Source organism: Babylonia areolata, chromosome 12 (assembly GCF_041734735.1).
Source record: "Babylonia areolata isolate BAREFJ2019XMU chromosome 12, ASM4173473v1, whole genome shotgun sequence".
In the NCBI taxonomy this organism is placed as follows: domain Eukaryota; kingdom Metazoa; phylum Mollusca; class Gastropoda; order Neogastropoda; family Buccinidae; genus Babylonia; species Babylonia areolata.
The window spans coordinates 36,636,179-36,654,120 of NC_134887.1; the positions used below are offsets into that span (position 1 = coordinate 36,636,179).

Genomic DNA, 17,942 nt, shown 5'->3' on the forward strand with positions numbered 1-17,942 from the left:
GTGTGTTGATCCATTGGTTCTACGTGATAAGTTTGTGTGTAGCTGGGTTTGGAGTTTTCAGCTATACAAAGGAATGATGGTAAGTTTACTGTTTGACTTTTCTAACCCCCCCCCTCCTCCTCTGTGTGTGTGTGTGTGTGTGTGTGTGTGTGTGATGTAGTGTTGAGTTTGTTGCAACACAGTACGCTTCAGTGTAGCACCGCTAAATACAATGTATTGTGACTTGACGTTGTGTACCGCCGTAATGTAAGCGTTGTGGTAGTGCAGTGCAGTGCAGTGTTGCAGTAAAGTCTAGTGTAATCAGCCCAGTATAGACAAGTGTAGTTAGTGTAGTGATAAGTAAGGAAAATCAACTGTGTAGCACCGCGAAGTGAGTGTGTGTGTGTGTGTGTGTGTGTGTAGTGTGCTCTGCTTTACGTAACAGGCGTGTCAACCGAAACACAGCGTTACAGTGTGCGGTAAGCAAAGTGCGGCTCAAAAACAGCGAGCCGGTGACTTGTCGGAAATAGATCCCATAACCCGTACTAGCAACAGGTTTGGTGTAGGAAGGCGGAATGCTGGTACGCAGCCGACTGCATATTAACTCACTCAGTACGGCCAGTCCTCTCTTCTCCTCTACACAGACCCCTCGGATGTCCAGTGGGTGTCTCAATGACCCAACCTTTAGCTTCCGTCGTCAGAATTGTGGTATTCTTTGTCAACATTCACCTCTTCAGTATAAGAACCTTCCACTTGCAATATTTTGATGGTGGTAATTGGGGTGAAACGCTGTTAACGTCGTCTCTTTCGCCGTTCGCATGGAGAGAGTTAAGGGAGGAGGGGGGGGGGGACACAGCAGTACAGTGCAAAAGAGACCAACATCATGATTTGGGTTTTTGATGGATTTTGATTCTTGAACATCTCTTCTATCATATGCATAAGTTTTTTTTTTGTTTTTTTTTTCCCCACTGTAAAGATGTCTTTAACAATGAAAAAAAAATGCCAATAAAGATTGCTTGCTGAATCACGAAAGTGTTTATTAATAATAATTTTTTGTTCAATTTCAACGCAAGTCGTCAAGTTTCTGCACTTCACAACGATACCTTGGACTTGCTCAATGATGAGTAAACGTACAACCATGAGACTTTGCATGATTGTTTTATGACATGTTATTGAAGTTTTGTCAAGAGTATGTATGAAAATACTCTCTGGGTTTTTAATTCATAGCAGTTCCAATCTTTTTACCCACTGTAAATTGTTTTGATTTCGCAATACCCAAAATTTCAAAAATTCATAAAAAGTACAATAATTGAAGAATCAACACAATCTCACGTGAAAATGAAGATAATGTCATTGTGTATCAAGTCCGCACAACAAAAAGTGTCTGCATGCACCACATGGACCACAACCCCGATTTCTTTGATACATTGTTTGGCGGCCATTTTTATTTGTTTCCATAGCAACGGGTATTCACAGAAATCTAAGAACACTTTTTTTGTGATCCATAAGTGATGATACACCTAGTAGACAAAAAAGAAAAAAAGAAAAAAGAAAGAAAGAAAGAAAAAACAAAGAATAAAAGATATAGTCGGAGAGAAGAAAAAAGTCGTTATTTGACTGTGGTGTCTGGCCTAAAGTTGACAAGGCAAGGCAAGGCAAGGCAAGGCAAAAAGTTAACGTTCCATACATACACATTTCGGATATACCATTACAAACAATAAGATTGATGTCAAAAGAACAAAGAGAGAAAACAAAAGACCAACAGGCACAGACAATACACATTAATAAATAATTCATCCTCATCCATTAACCACAGGCGTAGCTTTACCGAAAGGAACTACAAATAAAAGAAACAAATGCTTTTAGAATACAATACACAAACTTTATTGTCTATACTTTGGTACAGAGGTTTTGTTTTTGGCAGCAGCACATGTCCAACATAAGATGAAAACAACAAACAAATAAAATGAAGAGAAAATAAAAAGATAAATTAAATGGCACCAAATGGAAATAGCTATATACAAATATACAGATTACTGAAATTCACGTGCCTTTCCATTTCAGTCAGCCAAGCCGCATTGCACATCTTCCCACACCACACCACACCACACACACACACACACACACACACACACACACACACACACCACGCGCACACACACGCACACATACACACACTCTCTGTCTCTCTCAGTTTTAACAATATTCTTTTGTGTTTTTTCGGAAACCAAGTGGAATTTAAGGGAATTTGAGCGGTTTCTATAATATCTAGGTAGATACTTTTGTCTGTCACTTTCAAAGAAAGGACACACAAACAAATAGTGAAACTCATCAATAATGTCATTTGTGGAATATTTATCACAGATTCTTTCGTTTCTTGGTAAAGTGTTGAAGCGCTGACTATTAACAGGCAAAACATTATTGTGTGTCCTAAACTTAACTTGACTAACTGGATAACACAGTTATTTGATAACACAGTAATGTAAGCATCTTGACCAAAATTTAGCTTAAACATCCCATGAGTAATATACATAGTATCATTATCTATATGTCTATACCAATCTTGCAAAAAAACTGATCTTTTAAACAACATTCAACCTTCTCTTTGAACCAAGTGGGACGTACTTCAAGACAGTGTTTTGAGCAAACTGAATGAATGCAAACAGAAAACGAAAGAAGAAGAAGATGAAGAAGAAGAAAGGAAACCAAAGAAATCTCATGTGGTAAGTATAGTGATCAGCGTAGACTAAGACAAAAACATGGTGAACAGTTTTAACCAATTACGTCGCTGATATGTCGATAATATCGCTGCTGCGTACATTATATTACCATTGTGTGATTGTATGTCGGGTTATCGTCCCAATAAAAGCCTGTGTCCAGCTTAGATAAGGTAAAAACCACGGTGAACGGTTTTAACTGATTACGTTGCTGACCTGTGTTAACTCACTCAGTACGGCCTGTCCTCTCTTCTCCTCTTCACAGACCCCTCGGATGTCCAGTGGGTGTCTGAATGACCCAACCTTTAGCTTCCGTCGTCAGAATTGTGGTATTCTTTGTCAACATTCACGTCTTCAGTATAAGAGCCTTCCGCTTTCAATATTTTGATGATGGTAATTGGGGTGAAACGCTGTTAACGTCGTCTCTTTCGCCGTTCGTATGGAGAGAGTTATTAATGATATCGCTGCTGCCTTCATGGCAAGGGTTAAAACGGTCACACACGTAAAAGCACACTCGTATGGATACGAGTGGACGTGGGAGTTGCAGCCCACGAACAAAGAAGAAGAAGAAGAAGAAGAAAATCGCTACTGCGCACAATGATAATCTGTAGTTGTACGCCGTGTTATCATCAACTAAAAGCCCGTGTTCAGCAGAGGGCAGTGACTGGACCTTCTGTTCCACAACCACCTTTATGCATTCCAAACCCAGTTTTTGTGTTGCACTAATGACCCAGTTTCTCCTCTACGCTCTCCACTACATGTATCCTTTTCACTCACTGTTCGCCATGCGCGCTCATAACAGATATGCAACAAACATGTAGTTTTACAGATATGAAAGCACGATCAAATACACATACACGTACATGAGCCCCAACACACACACACACACACACACACACACACACACACACACACACGAAAACGTATAATAGTTTTCGAAGGAAGGATATCCCGAGTTCAGTTGCAAGAATATGACAGTATGGCGAATACATATTTATTCCTTTCCAAGTGCTTGTGGGATGGCCGACTTTTATGTTGTGACACTTTGAACACGTTCAGTCTTTGTGCTGCCTGTAAAGGTCGGCATGACCATCAACGTGCACTGATGATAATTCATGCAGCAACATACATACTTAAAAAAAAACAAAAAAACAATCTACCTGCAAAGACACCTTTAACGCTACTTAGTGTTTTGTGTATATTAAACATCTCGACGGGACGTTATGATGTAAGCCTTCCCTTTTGGTCCTGTTGTTGCATTCATCGTGTTTGCATTGTGATATTTTCAACAACAACAACATTGATGATATTAATAATAATAATAATGATGATGATGATGATGATGATGATGATGATAATATCAAATAATAATGATAATGACAACAACAACAACAACAATGATAATAATAATGATGATGATGATGATAATGATGATGATGATGATGATAATGATGATGATGATGGTGATGATGATGATGATGATGATGATGATGATAACAATTATGATTCTGCCCAACACTCGGCTTATATCACAGATTAACGTAAGTTTACACTTGGGCCAATAGCAAAGTGAGAGCTGTATTATCAATGGTTTCTCCAATGCAATGGGAAATCATTTACAACCTAGCCTTTTGTTAAGAGCCATTACTCTCAAACTAGGAGGCCAAACTGCACTGGCTCTTAGTGCTGCAGCCTTGGGAGTCACCATGATCATCACCACCACCACCACCACCACCTCCATCACTATTGATTGATTGATTGATTGGTATGGATACTCATATAGCGCCTATCCTCGGTCAGAGACCAAGCTCTAAGCGCTTTACAAAAACGGTGTCATTTGCACAGCAGGCTGCCTACCTGGGCGCTCATCATTCGTTTCCTGTGTCATTCAATCAGATTACAGGCAAACACACACATACACACACACGCATATACACTCAGACGGACATGTAACATGTTACGTGTATAACCAGTTTTCTTTGTTTATCCCGTGATGTAGGCAGCCGTACTCCGTTTTCGGGGGTGTGCATGCTGGGGGGTATGTTCTTTGTTTCAATGATAACCCACCGGCGAACGCTGACAATGGAATTACAGGAACTTTAACGTGCGTATTATTTTGATCCTCTGCGTACGCGTGTGTGCACACGAAGGGGGGTTCAGGCACTGGCAGCGTGCAGGGTGTGTGTTTCAGTCAGCTCTCCAGGACCCGCCAGCAGCTGATGGGTCCTACGATCCGGGGACGGTGTACGTGGATGTGGAGGGGGAACACATCCCCAGGTACTTTGAGACCAGCCGGCCCCTGGCGGACCACGTGGCGTGCCTCAAGTCCCTGGAGATGCGTCACGATGACGTCCTTGTCGCGGCCTTCCGGAAGTCAGGTGTGTGTGTGTGGGGGGGGGGGGGGGGGGGGGGGGAGGGGGGGTCGAGGGGGGGGGGGGCGTGGGGGAGGGGGATTGAGGGGGGCGGAGGAGGTGGTGGGGGTGGTGGTGGTGGTGGTGGTGGTGGTTCTGGATAGGCTGTTGCAAGGCTTCAAGGTTTTCTTTTCTTTTCTTTAAAAAAAAAAATTTTTTCTTCCGTTCTTTCATTTTTACTTTCCTTCTTTCTGTTTTCCCTCCTTTTCTCCTTCTCTTCTTTCTGCTCTCTTCTTCTTCTCTTCCTCCTCCTCTTCTTCTTCTTTCTTTCTTTCTTCTATACCCTCTCTCCATTTGCGTTGTATTGCACAAATCTGATGACTGTTGAAGTTTAACACAAGAACAAACAAACAACAGGCTGCTGTCATCATTTAACGACATGACATGCCAGGTTTCTGTCATCATTTAACGACATGACATGCCAGGTTGCTGTCATCATTTAACGACATGACATCAGATGTTGCTGTCGTCATTTAACGACATGGCATGATAGGTTGCTGTCGTCATTTAACGACATGACATAACAGGTTGCTGTCATCATTCAACGCCATGACATGCCATGCTGCTGTCATCATTTAACGACATGACATGATAGGCTGCTGTCATTATTTAACGACAAGACATGATAGGTTGCTGTCATCATTTAACAACTTGACATGATAGGCTGCTGTCATCATTTAACGACATGACATGCCAGGTTGCTGTCATCATTTAACGACATGACATGCCAGCTTGCTGTCATCATTTAACGATATGACATGATAGGTTGCTGTCATCATTTAGTGACGTGACAAAGCAGGCTGCTGTCATCATTTAACGACATGACGTAACGGGCTGCTGTCATCATTTAACGACATGACACGACAGGTTGCTGTCGTCATTTAACGACATGACACGACAGGTTGCTGTCGTCATTTAACGACATGACACGACAGGTTGCTGTCGTCATTTAACGACATGACATGCCAGGTTGCTGTCATCATTTAACGACATGACATGCCAGGTTTCTGTCATCATTTAACGACATGACATGCCAGGTTTCTGTCATCATTTAACGACATGACATGCCAGGTTTCTGTCATCATTTAACGACATGACATGCCAGGCTGCTGTCATAATTTAACGGCATGACGCAACAGGTTGCTGTCATCATTTAACGACATGACATCAGAGGCTGCTGTCATCATTTAACGACATGACATGACAGGTTGCTGTCACCAGTTAACGACATGACATGACAGGTTGCTGTCATCATTTAACGACATGACATGACAGGCTGTCTTCATGGTCTATTTACTGGTTATCCTCGGGAGGCGCTGTGGCAGAATCAGGCGCTGGACTTCTGGAGTCAGGTGCATTGTTCGGACGGAAGAGCCTAGTAAGGTCGAAACCCGCTACGCGCTATTAATAACTGTGTGTAGTGTGGAACTGACCAATGGCGTAGTTCGGTCGACGTAGGCATGAGTTTAGTCACGCGTAACTGTCAAAAAGTTAGAACCAAGCAATGCAACTGGCACCTGATCCAGTGTTCACCAGTGATCAGGGTGGTTCGAGGCCCCGTGACTCCGATTTTCCTCACTCCACCAAGGTGTCAATGGACACCTGACCGCTTTGGGGGGAAAGTCTAAATTAGCGGAAGGAAAGGAGATAGGATTGGGTTCGACTTCCCAGGACAAGCCTTCGGCTCAGTTGATGTACTACTACTACTGCTACTACTACTACTACTACTACTTATATGGAGCTGAATCTTGTGCAGATATAAATCAAAGCGCTTTCGCACCAGTCATTCACACGCATGCATAACTCTAAAACTGAAGAAACTGAAGACAAGGAAGAGGCAGGGGAGGGAGGCTTTCTTGGGAAGAGGTGGGTTTTAAGGCCAGACTTGAAAGAGCTGAGTGCGGAGACATGACATGACGAAGCGAAAGAGGAAGTTCATTCCAAAAGCAAGGTCCAGAGACAAAGAAAGAACGGCGGCCAACAGTGGAGTGTTTGAATCCGGGTATGCGCAAACGGAGCGGATACGAAGCCGGTCGTAGAGAGCGAGATGGGAGTGTAGATAGTGAAGGAAGCCACAGGGATAGGAAGGGGACAATGATGTGAATTTACAGCCCCGATAGCCATAAAAGAGTATGGGACCTTCAGCCCAAACCTGGAGCATCCCCCAAAACATAACTACTTCTTTTTTTTTTTCCCCAGGCACTCACTGGCTGTGGGAGATCACCTCCATGCTGCTGGCAGGCAAAGCGGAGCACGAGAAACGAGTGAAGGACCTGGCCATGATGGAGGCCACAGCGATAGAACACATCCAGGCCCAGCCCTCACCCAGGGTCCTCAACTCTCACCTCCCTCTGCGACTTCTGCCCCGCCAGATCAGGGAGAAGAAGGTCAAGGTCATCCACGTCTATCGCAATGTCAAGGACGTGGTTGTTTCTGGGTATTTCCACTTCCGGCAGGTTCCTGTGTCCAGGAACATCACTGTAGAAAATATGATGGACATCATCTGCTCCAATGAAGGTAAGAATGCGTCGGATGAGATTGTATTGTATTTCTTTTTTTGTCACAACAGATTTCTCTGTGTGAAATTCGGGCTGCTCTCCCCAGGGAGAGCGCGTCTCTACACTACAGCGCCACCCATTTGTTTTTGTTTTTTCCTGCGTGCAGTTTTATTTGTTTTTCTTATCGAAGTGGAATTTTTTACAGAATTTTGCCAGGAACAACCCTTTTGTTGCCGTGGGTTCTTTTACGTGCGCTAAGTGCATGCTGCACACGGGATCTCGGTTTATCGTCTCATCCGAATGACTAGCGTCCAGACCACCACTCAAGATCTAGTGGAGGGGGAGAAAATATCGGCGGCTGAGCCGTGATTCGAAGCAGCGCCGCTCAGATTCTCTCACTTCCTAGGCGGACGCGTTACCTCTAGGCCATCACTCTACAGTGATATCCTGTGGAGATGTGTAAGGATCAGGTTAGATAAACTTACCTGAACTCTCTTTTAGATGCATCATCATGCCTTCTGATATTTCATCACCCACAGCTTCCTACATCAGAAATAAACATTTTCAATCATGTCTACAATGAAATGACAATTGATTAATCAAAGGACAATTCGTCATCAACATACATATTATTCAAGTTGTCATTATGTCATTAAAGTTCACATACGTTCTGTTACTATTCTGACTACACGAAGTAGTCTTTATGCCGATACAATTCTCATCGATTCTGTGACATTATTCAAGAAGCTACTGTACAGTTTTAAGTCAATTCTGTGGCTTCATGTGATCCAAACTTTTATTATGACAATACAGTTCACATCAGTCAGTGTGATGACTGTGACAACATAATTATCATTCAAGTAGTCATTATGCCAATGCACTTCACTTCACATCAATTTTGTGACTACTACTGTGACTACGTGAGATTACTATTCAAGTAGTTATCGTGCCGACGCAGTTCACGTATATCAAGTTCAATAACTGACTGTGAGTGATAAGAAACTCTAGGGAGAGCTGGACAGTACAAGGTCTTCAGAGAAGAAGCCCCCCTCAGTCAAGTGTTTCGGCCCTTAACTCCTTACACTCTAAGGGGGCCGGGCCGCACCCAGGTCATGACTCCTGGATGCCATTGTATTAAGATAAGATAAGATAAGATAAGATAAGAATAACTTTATTATCTCCAATTAGAGAAATTTGGTCAGGTGCATTATCGCAACATAGACAAGTAAACAACATGGAGACCATCACTGTAAAAACATCAACAACAACATTTATTAGGATTATAACAGACACAGATGTAAAAATATCACATACATTGTTTCGCACTTTCATTCCACACATTGCAGGAAATATTAACAAATAAATAAATAAAATAAAATAAAATAAAATAAACATTATTTTGAATATGATTATGAACATGACATACTATATTGCACACTGATTATAATTAAGATAAGAATAACTTAATCATCTCACAAGGTAAATTGCATTAGGTGCAGCAAAACACAACCAGACAATCAGTACACACACATAGATACGACATTAAACATTACTTGATAAGAATAAGAATAAGAATAACTTTATTATCTCCAACTGGAGAAAATTAATTTGGTCAGGTGCATTATCCCAACATAGACAAGTAAACAACATGGGGACCATAACTGTAAAAGTCAACAACAGCTTTTACGAATATTACGAAGACACAAATGTAAAAAAAAAAAAAGAGAAGAAATATCACATACACTGTTTCATACGTACATCCACTCACTGCAGGTAATAACTGGTATTCTTAATGTAAAAAACAGGAAGAATTAAGAAACATTATTTTGAATATAATTATAAGCATAGCCTACTATATTGCTGCCTTTTCTTTTCGGCCGCTCGCATGTCATGACTCCTGGATGCCATTGTAATGTCAAGTGTATATGCTTTAATAACCTGACAATTGAGCATATAATTTTTCACTGTAGCTTGATGAAGCCTTTTGTACACGAAAGTGTGTCTTCACAAGTGACTGAGAACGTTGATGTTTTTGACTTTTTGCATTCATTATCAGTTGTTTCGCTTGTCAGTTTAACGACTTCTCTTTTACGAAGTCCTTTAAGTAATTTCCTGTAACTGTATTTAGAGGGGTTTTTTTTTTTTGTTTGTTTGTTTTGTTTTTCTTTCAAATTTCACCCACATTTTTACCCTCATTTGCCCAGTTTCCCCAAACCCTCCATTCATCCACATCTCCCACCCCTTCTAACCGATAATACTCAGATGTATTCATAAATACTTTTACAAAATGTCTTCAATCACCGATATGTGTGACGGGACATTAAACAAAAAAATTCCTTCCTGTATTGCCGCCTTTTCTTGTTTTTAACTTAAAAAAGAAAGAAAAAAAAAGAAAAAAAAAGAAAAAGGCGGCAATACAATGGCATCCAGGAGTCATGACTAGGGTGCGGCCCGGCCCCGTTACAGTGTAAGGAGTTCACGTCTTTCAGGTTCAATAACTGACTGATTATGTCATTGTGGTTCACAGTGCCCGGACCGAAGTATGTCAAGTACCTGAGGGAGATGGAGGACTATCACAAAAACAATCCGGATGTGCCCATGTTCATCACGTCGTACGAGGACACCAAAGAGGTTCTGTGTGTGTGTGTGTGTGTGTGTGTGTGTCTCTCCGTCTGTCTGTCTCTGTCTGTCTCTCTCCCTCTCTCCCTCTTTGTCTCTCTCTCCCCCTCCCTCTCTGTCTGTCTCTCTGTCTGTCTCTCTCTCTCTGTCTCTGTCTCTGTCTCTGTCTCTGTCTCTCTCTCTCTCTCTTTGCCTCTCTCTCTCTGTGTCTCTGTCTCTGGGAGATGTATGACTACCACAAAAACAATCCGGATGTGCCCATGTTCATCACATCGTACGAGGACACCAAAGAGGTTCTCTCTCTCTCTCTTTGTCTCTCTCTCTCTCTCCCTCTCTCTGTCTGTCTGTCTGTCTCTCCCTCTCTGTCTCTCTCTCTATCCCTGTCTCTGTCTGTCTGTCTCTCTGTGTCGCTCTGTCTCACTCTCTCTGTATCTCTCTCTGTCTCTGTCTCTCTTTCTCTCTCTCTCTGCATCTCTCTCTCTGTGTGTGTCTCTGTCTCTGGGAGATGTATGACTACCACAAAAACAATCCGGATGTGCCCATGTTCAATTACATCGTACGAGGACACCAAAGAGGTTCTCTCTCTCTCTCTTTGTCTCTCTCGCTCTCTCCCTCTCTCTGTCTGTCTGTCTGTCTCTCCCTGTCTCTTTGTCTCTGTCTGTCTGTCTCTCACTCTCTGTGTCTCTGTCTGTCTCTCTCTGTCCCTCTGTCTCTCTCTCTCTCTCTGTCTGTCTCTGTCTCTCTGTCTCTCTGTCTCTCTCTCTGTCTCTGGGAGATGTATGACTACCACAAAAACAATCCAGATGTGCCCATGTTCATCACGTCGTACGAGGACACCAAAGAGGTTCTCTCTCTCTCTCTCTCTCTCTCTCTCTCTCTTTCTCTCTCTCTCTCTGTCTCTGTCTGTCTGTCTCTGTCTCTCTGTCTCTCTGTCTCTCTGTCTCTGTCTGTCTCTCACTCTCCTTCTCTCTGTCTCTGTCTGTCTATCTGTCTGTCTGTCTCTGTCTCTCTGTCTGTTTGTCTGTCTGTCTCTGTCTCTCTGTCTGTCTCTCTCTGTCTGTCTGTCTCTGTCTGTCTATCGGTCTGTCTGTCTGTCTGTCTCTGTCTGTCTTTGTGTCTCTGTGTCTCTGTCTGTTTGTCTGTCTGTCTCTGTCTCTGTTTGTCTGTCTGTCTCTGTCTGTCTGTCTGTCTGTCTGTCTGTCTCTGTCTCTCTCTGTCTGTCTGTCTCTGTCTGTGTGTCTGTCTGTCTCTCTCCCTCTCTCTCTCTTCCTCCCCCTCCGTCCCTCTTTATTTATTCTTGTGCGCTTCTTTTTTTTGTTTTGTTCGCCATGGCTGGGTGAAGAAAAAAAGCATTCTTGTAATTGCGCTTATCTCTTTTACGAAGTCCTTTAAGTAATTTCCTGTAATTGTATTTAGATTTTTTTTCTCCTTTTTTTCAAATTTCATCCACATTTCACCCTCATTTGCCCATTTTCCCCCCAACCCTCCATTCATTCACATCTCCCACCCCTTCTAACCGATAATACTCAAATGTATTCATAAATACTTTAACAAAATGTCTTCAATCACCGATATGTGTGACGGGACATTAAACAAAATTCCTCCTCCTTATCTCAATACTCTGGGAAAAACAAAAGTTCGTTCATTCGTTCTCTCTCTCTCTCTCTCTCTCTCTCTCTCTCTCTCTCTCTCTCTCTCTCTCTCTCTCTCTCTCTCTCTCTCTCTGTGTGTGTCTCTGCGGATGATACAACAATCCACACTTCTCATACTGGCATTGTGGCTCTTGCAAAAGACTTACAAGAAAGTACTGATGAACTAGTTAGATTGACCGAACTAAACCACATGTCTCTTCACCCACAAAAAAAACAAACAAAATGCATGTTAATCACAACCAGACAAAAGAGGCAAAACACTATATATAATTTTCCTTCCATCCAGATTAAAGGTGAACCTATTGAACAGGTCAGTGATCACAAAGTTCTGGGGGTGATAATTGACGGCAATATCACTTGGAATCATCACATGAATTCCCTTTGCAAAACGACAGCCCAGAAAACCCATCAACTATCCAAAATCAAACACTTCCTTGACCTCCACTCACGGAAATTAATTTTTCAAGCACATATCCAGTCTACAATAGATTATGCATCAACACTATGGGACTCCGCAAGTGCGAACACCATGAAGCCATTACAGAATCTTCATAAACGGGGGCTCAAGCTGGTGCTCCTTAAAAAGACTTTCCTTTTAGACAAGCGAATATTCTCCCACTAAACAGTAGATTAGAGTACAATAAAGGAATCAATTATGCAAAAGATTATGACAGGTAATGCACCACCAACATTTATAGACAAATTTTCTGTAAATTCATCAAAGAACCCATCCCAAAGTCCATATCCTAATCCCAAGAATTGACTTGTTCAAAATCCAGTCTGGTTTACTCAGGCGCCACCCTATGGAACTCACTCCCAGAAACAGTTAAACAACACCATTGTCCAACCACCTTCAAAAAAGCATTGCTTTTCCCACCTTATGCCATAATGTCTTATGTAAATCGTTCATTTTAATGACACTGTTTGTCAAATGTGTATGGTTGACTGAGAACCTCCCTCACCCTCCATCCCCCATTCTGGTCTGTGGTGCGGTGTGTGTTGTGTGTGTTTGTTTCTTTCATTTTGTTCATTTTTTTCCTATGCATTTCACTAACACTATGCTTGTACCTGTATGCCGTGTGTGTGTGTGTGTGTGTGTGTGTGTGTGTGTGTGTGTGTGTGTGTGTGTGTGTGTGTGTGTGTGTGTGTGTGTGTGTGTGTGTGTGTGTTTTCTTTCTTTTTTTTTTAAATAATTTTTTTCTCCTCTGTTATGTATTTCTACTAACATCATGCTTTAATTTTATTTAGTATTGTGTAGTGTAGACCCTATTCAGGGCGGGGACTGGATGTAAAAAAAAGCACATCAGTGCTTATCTATTATCTTCGAAATAAAGAATTTTGTCTTGTCTTGTCTTGTCTCTGTGCCTCTCTCTCTCTCCCTCTGTGACTCTCTCTCTCTCTCTGTCTGTCTGTCTGTCTCTTCCTGTCTCTCTGTCTCTGTCTGTCTGTCTCTCTCTGTGTCTGTCTGTCTCTCTGTCTGTCTTTCCCTCTCTCTCCCTCTCTCTGTCTGTCTCTTCCTGTCTCTCTGTCTGTCTCTCTGTCTGTCTGTCTCTCTCTCTGTGCCTCTCTGTCTCTGTCTCCCTGTCTCTGTCTGTCTCTCTGGATCCAGAAAAAAAAGATGACACGCTTGCCACAGAAACGATGGTGTTATAACACGAGATCCTGCGAAACAATGACATGATGACACAGGACCCAGAACAACGATGACATGTATGACACAGGACCCAGAACAACGATGACATGTCTGACACAAGACCCAGAACAACGATGACATGTATGACACAGGACCCAGAACAATGATGACATGGATGACACAGGGCCCAGAACAACGATGACATGTATGACACAGGACCCAGAACAACGATGACATGTATGACACAGGATCCACAGAACAACGATGACATGTATGACACAGGATCCACAGAACAACGATGACATGTATGACACAGGATCCACAGAACAACGATGACATACATGACACAGGATCCACAGAACAACGATGACATGTATGACACAGGACCCAGAACAACGATGACATGTCTGACACAGGCCCCAGAACAACGATGACATGTATGACACAGGATCCACAGAACAACGATGACATGTATGACACAGGACCCAGAACAACGATGACATGTATGACACAGGATCCACAGAACAACGATGACATGTATGACACAGGACCCAGAACAACGATGACATGCCTGACACAGGATCCACAGAACAACGATGACATGTATGACACAGGATCCACAGAACAACGATGACATGTATGACACAGGATCCACAGAACAACGATGACATGTATGACACAGGCCCCAGAACAACGATGACATGGATGACACAGGACCCAGAACAACGATGACATGTATGACACAGGATCCACAGAACAACGATGACATGTATGACACAGGACCTAGAACAACGATGACATGCATGACACAGGATCCACAGAACAACGATGACATGTATGACACAGGACCTAGAACAACGATGACATGTATGACGCAGGAACACAGAACAACGATGACATGTATGACACAGGACCCAGAACAATGATGACATGGATGACACAGGACCCAGAACAACGATGACATGTATGACACAGGATCCCCAGAACAACGATGACATGTATGACACAGGACCCAGAACAACGATGACATGTATGACACAGGATCCACAGAACAACGATGACATGTATGACACAGGACCCAGAACAACGATGACATGTATGACACAGGCCCCAGAACAACGATGACATGTATGACACAGGATCCACAGAACAACGATGACATGTATGACACAGGACCTAGAACAACGATGACATGCATGACACAGGATCCACAGAACAACGATGACATGTCTGACACAAGACCCAGAACAACGATGACATGTATGACACAGGACCCAGAACAATGATGACATGGATGACACAGGGCCCAGAACAACGATGACATGTATGACACAGGACCCAGAACAACGATGACATGTATGACACAGGATCCACAGAACAACGATGACATACATGACACAGGATCCACAGAACAACGATGACATGTCTGACACAGGCCCCAGAACAACGATGACATGTATGACACAGGATCCACAGAACAACGATGACATGTATGACACAGGATCCACAGAACAACGATGACATGTATGACACAGGATCCACAGAACAACGATGACATGTATGACACAGGATCCACAGAACAACGATGACATGTATGACACAGGATCCACAGAACGTGATTGGGAGGCTGGCAGAGTTCCTCGGAGTTGAAGCATCCCCTCAGCTGGTCGAAGACATCGCCGAGGCCACCCACATCCTCAAGATGAAGGAAGCCGATCGAGCCAAGCAGAAGTCGCATTTGTCTTCAGTGGAAATGTACCGCCAAGGTGAGCTAGATAGATACTAACGATGTAGTTCACTTTTTTCCAGTTAACCGTGGAGTGTTTTGGCCAGTATGTACGATTGTAAGCAACCTCCACCCCCCCCCCATCACCCCCACTGCCCCCACACACCTCCCCCCCCCCAGTCCACCAAAAAAGGAAAATAAAGGGGGGCGGGGTTGGGGGGTTGGGGGGAGGGGGGGAAGATAAATAAAACAACTCTAGCACCCTTGTCGAGGAATGTTGTACAGGAATCAACTGTCATTACGGTGGCACACTGAATCCACAGGTGAGCCTGGGGACTAGCCCCTCACACAGCCTGGCAGTTTTGTCTGGCACTGGCAGCCTCGCACTGTCTCCTCCTTCTATTCGCCTGCGTCCTCGCTTGATGACTGACGCTGCCTGAACTCCCCCGTGCTCTGTTGCCCTCGACACACACAGGAAAAGACAACTGTCTATCATTTTGTATTTGTATTTGTATTTCTTTTTATCACAACAGATTTCTCTGTGTGAAATTCGGGCTGCTCTCCCCAGGGAGAGCGCGTCGCTACACTACAGCTCCACCCATTTTTTTTTTTTGTATTTTTTCCTGTGTGCAGTTTTGTTTGTTTGTTTTTCCTATCGAAGTGGATTTTTCTACAGAATTTTGCCAGGAACAACCCTTTTGTTGCCGTGGGTTCTTTTACGTGCGCTAAGTGCATGCTGCACACGGGACCTCGGTTTATCGTCTCATCCGAATGACCAGCGTCCAGACCACCACTCAAGGTCTAGTACTAGGAGGGGGGCTGTGCCGTGGTTCGAACCAGCGCGCTCAGATTCTCTCGCTTCCTAGGCGGACGCGTTACCTCTAGGCCATCACTCCACAGAATTTCGTCATGTCTTGTCTTGTCTCTCTGCCTCTCTCTCTCTCCCTCTGTGACTCTCTCTCTCTCTCTCTCTCTCTCTCTCTGTGCCTAACTTGGTTATGAATTGGAAGCTTCCCTTTGCCTGTGTTTCTATTTTCATATGTTCAGTTAGTTTGGTTGGGTGTAGTTTACTTTTAGTTTAGTTTTTGTTTCGTTTTGTTTTGCATATATCTTTTTTTTATGTTAGTTTTAGTTTTGTTTAGTTCAATTTAATTCAGTTCAGTTCATTTAATTCCATTCTATTTTATTTCATCTTTTTCTTTTATTTTCTTTTTAAAATTTTTTTATATGTGTTTGTTAAAATTCTATTTCATTCTATTCTATTCTATTCTGCGTGACCTTTTTCATGAACTGATTTGCAAGTTTGGTTTATGCGATGGTCAGACATTTTTTTGTTGTTTTTGTTTTTGTTTTTCTTTCTTTCTTTCTTTTCAACAGATGCAGTGTAACTTATATGCATCAGCTCCCTTGAAACTGAAGCCTCCTGGAAAGTGAAACTGATCTTATTTCATTTTTGTATATCACTTCGTTAATTCGTTTTATTGTATTACATTATTGTTTATGTTTCTGATTTCTTTTCTTTCTTTTTTATTATCATTTTTTTCATATTTCTTGTTTTCTTACCTTTCTGACTCACTTATGCCCTAAAAAAAAACCCCAAACAAACAACCCCCCCACCCCCCAAAAAAAACAACAACCCCCCCCCCAACCCCCCAAAACAACAACAACAAAACAAAACAACCCGAAGCTTTATAATATCAAACGCAGAACACATTCAGATTAAAAACAAAAACAAACAACCCCCCCAACCCCCCCCCCCCCCCAAAAAAAAAAAAAACAAAAACATTTTTTTTAAATCTCTGTTCATATTTTTTTTTTAAAGTTCGTATCACAAGTGAGTCTTGAAGGCCTTGCCTCTCTTGTTTTATGATTTGATTTGATTTGATTGAATTTGACTTAGTTTGATTAATTTAGTCTGGTTTAATTCAATTTGTATTCTGTTATTATTGTACTTTATTCTATACGCTTTCTCTGTGTGACCAGGGCGAGTCGGGGGCTGGAAGAATCATCTGACTGTGGCACAGAGTGAACGGCTGGACGCGGAAGTGACGCAACTGAAGTCATGTGACTACCACTTCCGCTACACGTTGTAGGGCATTGTGGGTGTCTCAAAAGATTGAACTGATGTACCGCCAAGTCTGCATCTCTGCGAGCGTGAATTCTTTTTAAACATGCATTAATCGTCGAGTGCAGTATGTTTAAAAAAACCAGAAACAATTTTTGTTGATGTTTGTTTTCAAAGTATAGTTCCCGTTTTATTATTCACCGAATGTATTGATTGATTGATTGATTGATTGATTTACTCATTTATTTCTTTATTCATTATTCATTATGTTGACCTTGGAGATCGGAAAAATCTCCATCCCTTGGTGGTCAGGAAATTTGAGCAACACACCCAAAGTCGCATCCGTGAAGTGGATGATACTCGACTGAGTGGTCCCAGTCTTCCCATTTAAGCCCACTGCACACTCAACTCCGGGGTATGAGACGTCCACTGGAAAAACAACAACAACAACAACAGCAACAACAACGACAACAACAACAACAAACCTGCCGTGAATCAAACCTTCGTCTTCCCAGCCGTCAGTCCACGCACGAGGTTAACCCACTTCACCACGGCGGCTGAACAGAAACCATTAATTTTGTGTTTGACTTCAAGGGGAATTCGGACCTCCGTCGGAATTATTTTGTCTCACAGCTAAAATCA

General features: G+C 42.6%; 1 protein-coding gene across 2 annotated transcripts in view; it reads left to right on the forward strand.

Annotated features, from left to right (window-relative positions):
* Positions 1-17,942, forward strand: part of LOC143288185 (sulfotransferase 1A1-like) — a 20,698-nt gene extending 2,756 nt beyond the window's left edge. For both annotated transcript variants that reach the window (XM_076596499.1, XM_076596501.1), the window contains exons 2-7: positions 1-79; positions 4,888-5,074; positions 7,307-7,624; positions 10,133-10,236; positions 15,113-15,275; positions 17,219-17,942. The exon at positions 1-79 is cut by the window's left edge and continues 10 nt beyond it. In XM_076596499.1, coding sequence (XP_076452614.1) covers positions 1-79; positions 4,888-5,074; positions 7,307-7,624; positions 10,133-10,236; positions 15,113-15,275; positions 17,219-17,328 — 961 coding nt within the window. In that variant the 3' untranslated portion in view covers positions 17,329-17,942. The remainder of the gene's footprint in view (positions 80-4,887; positions 5,075-7,306; positions 7,625-10,132; positions 10,237-15,112; positions 15,276-17,218) is intronic.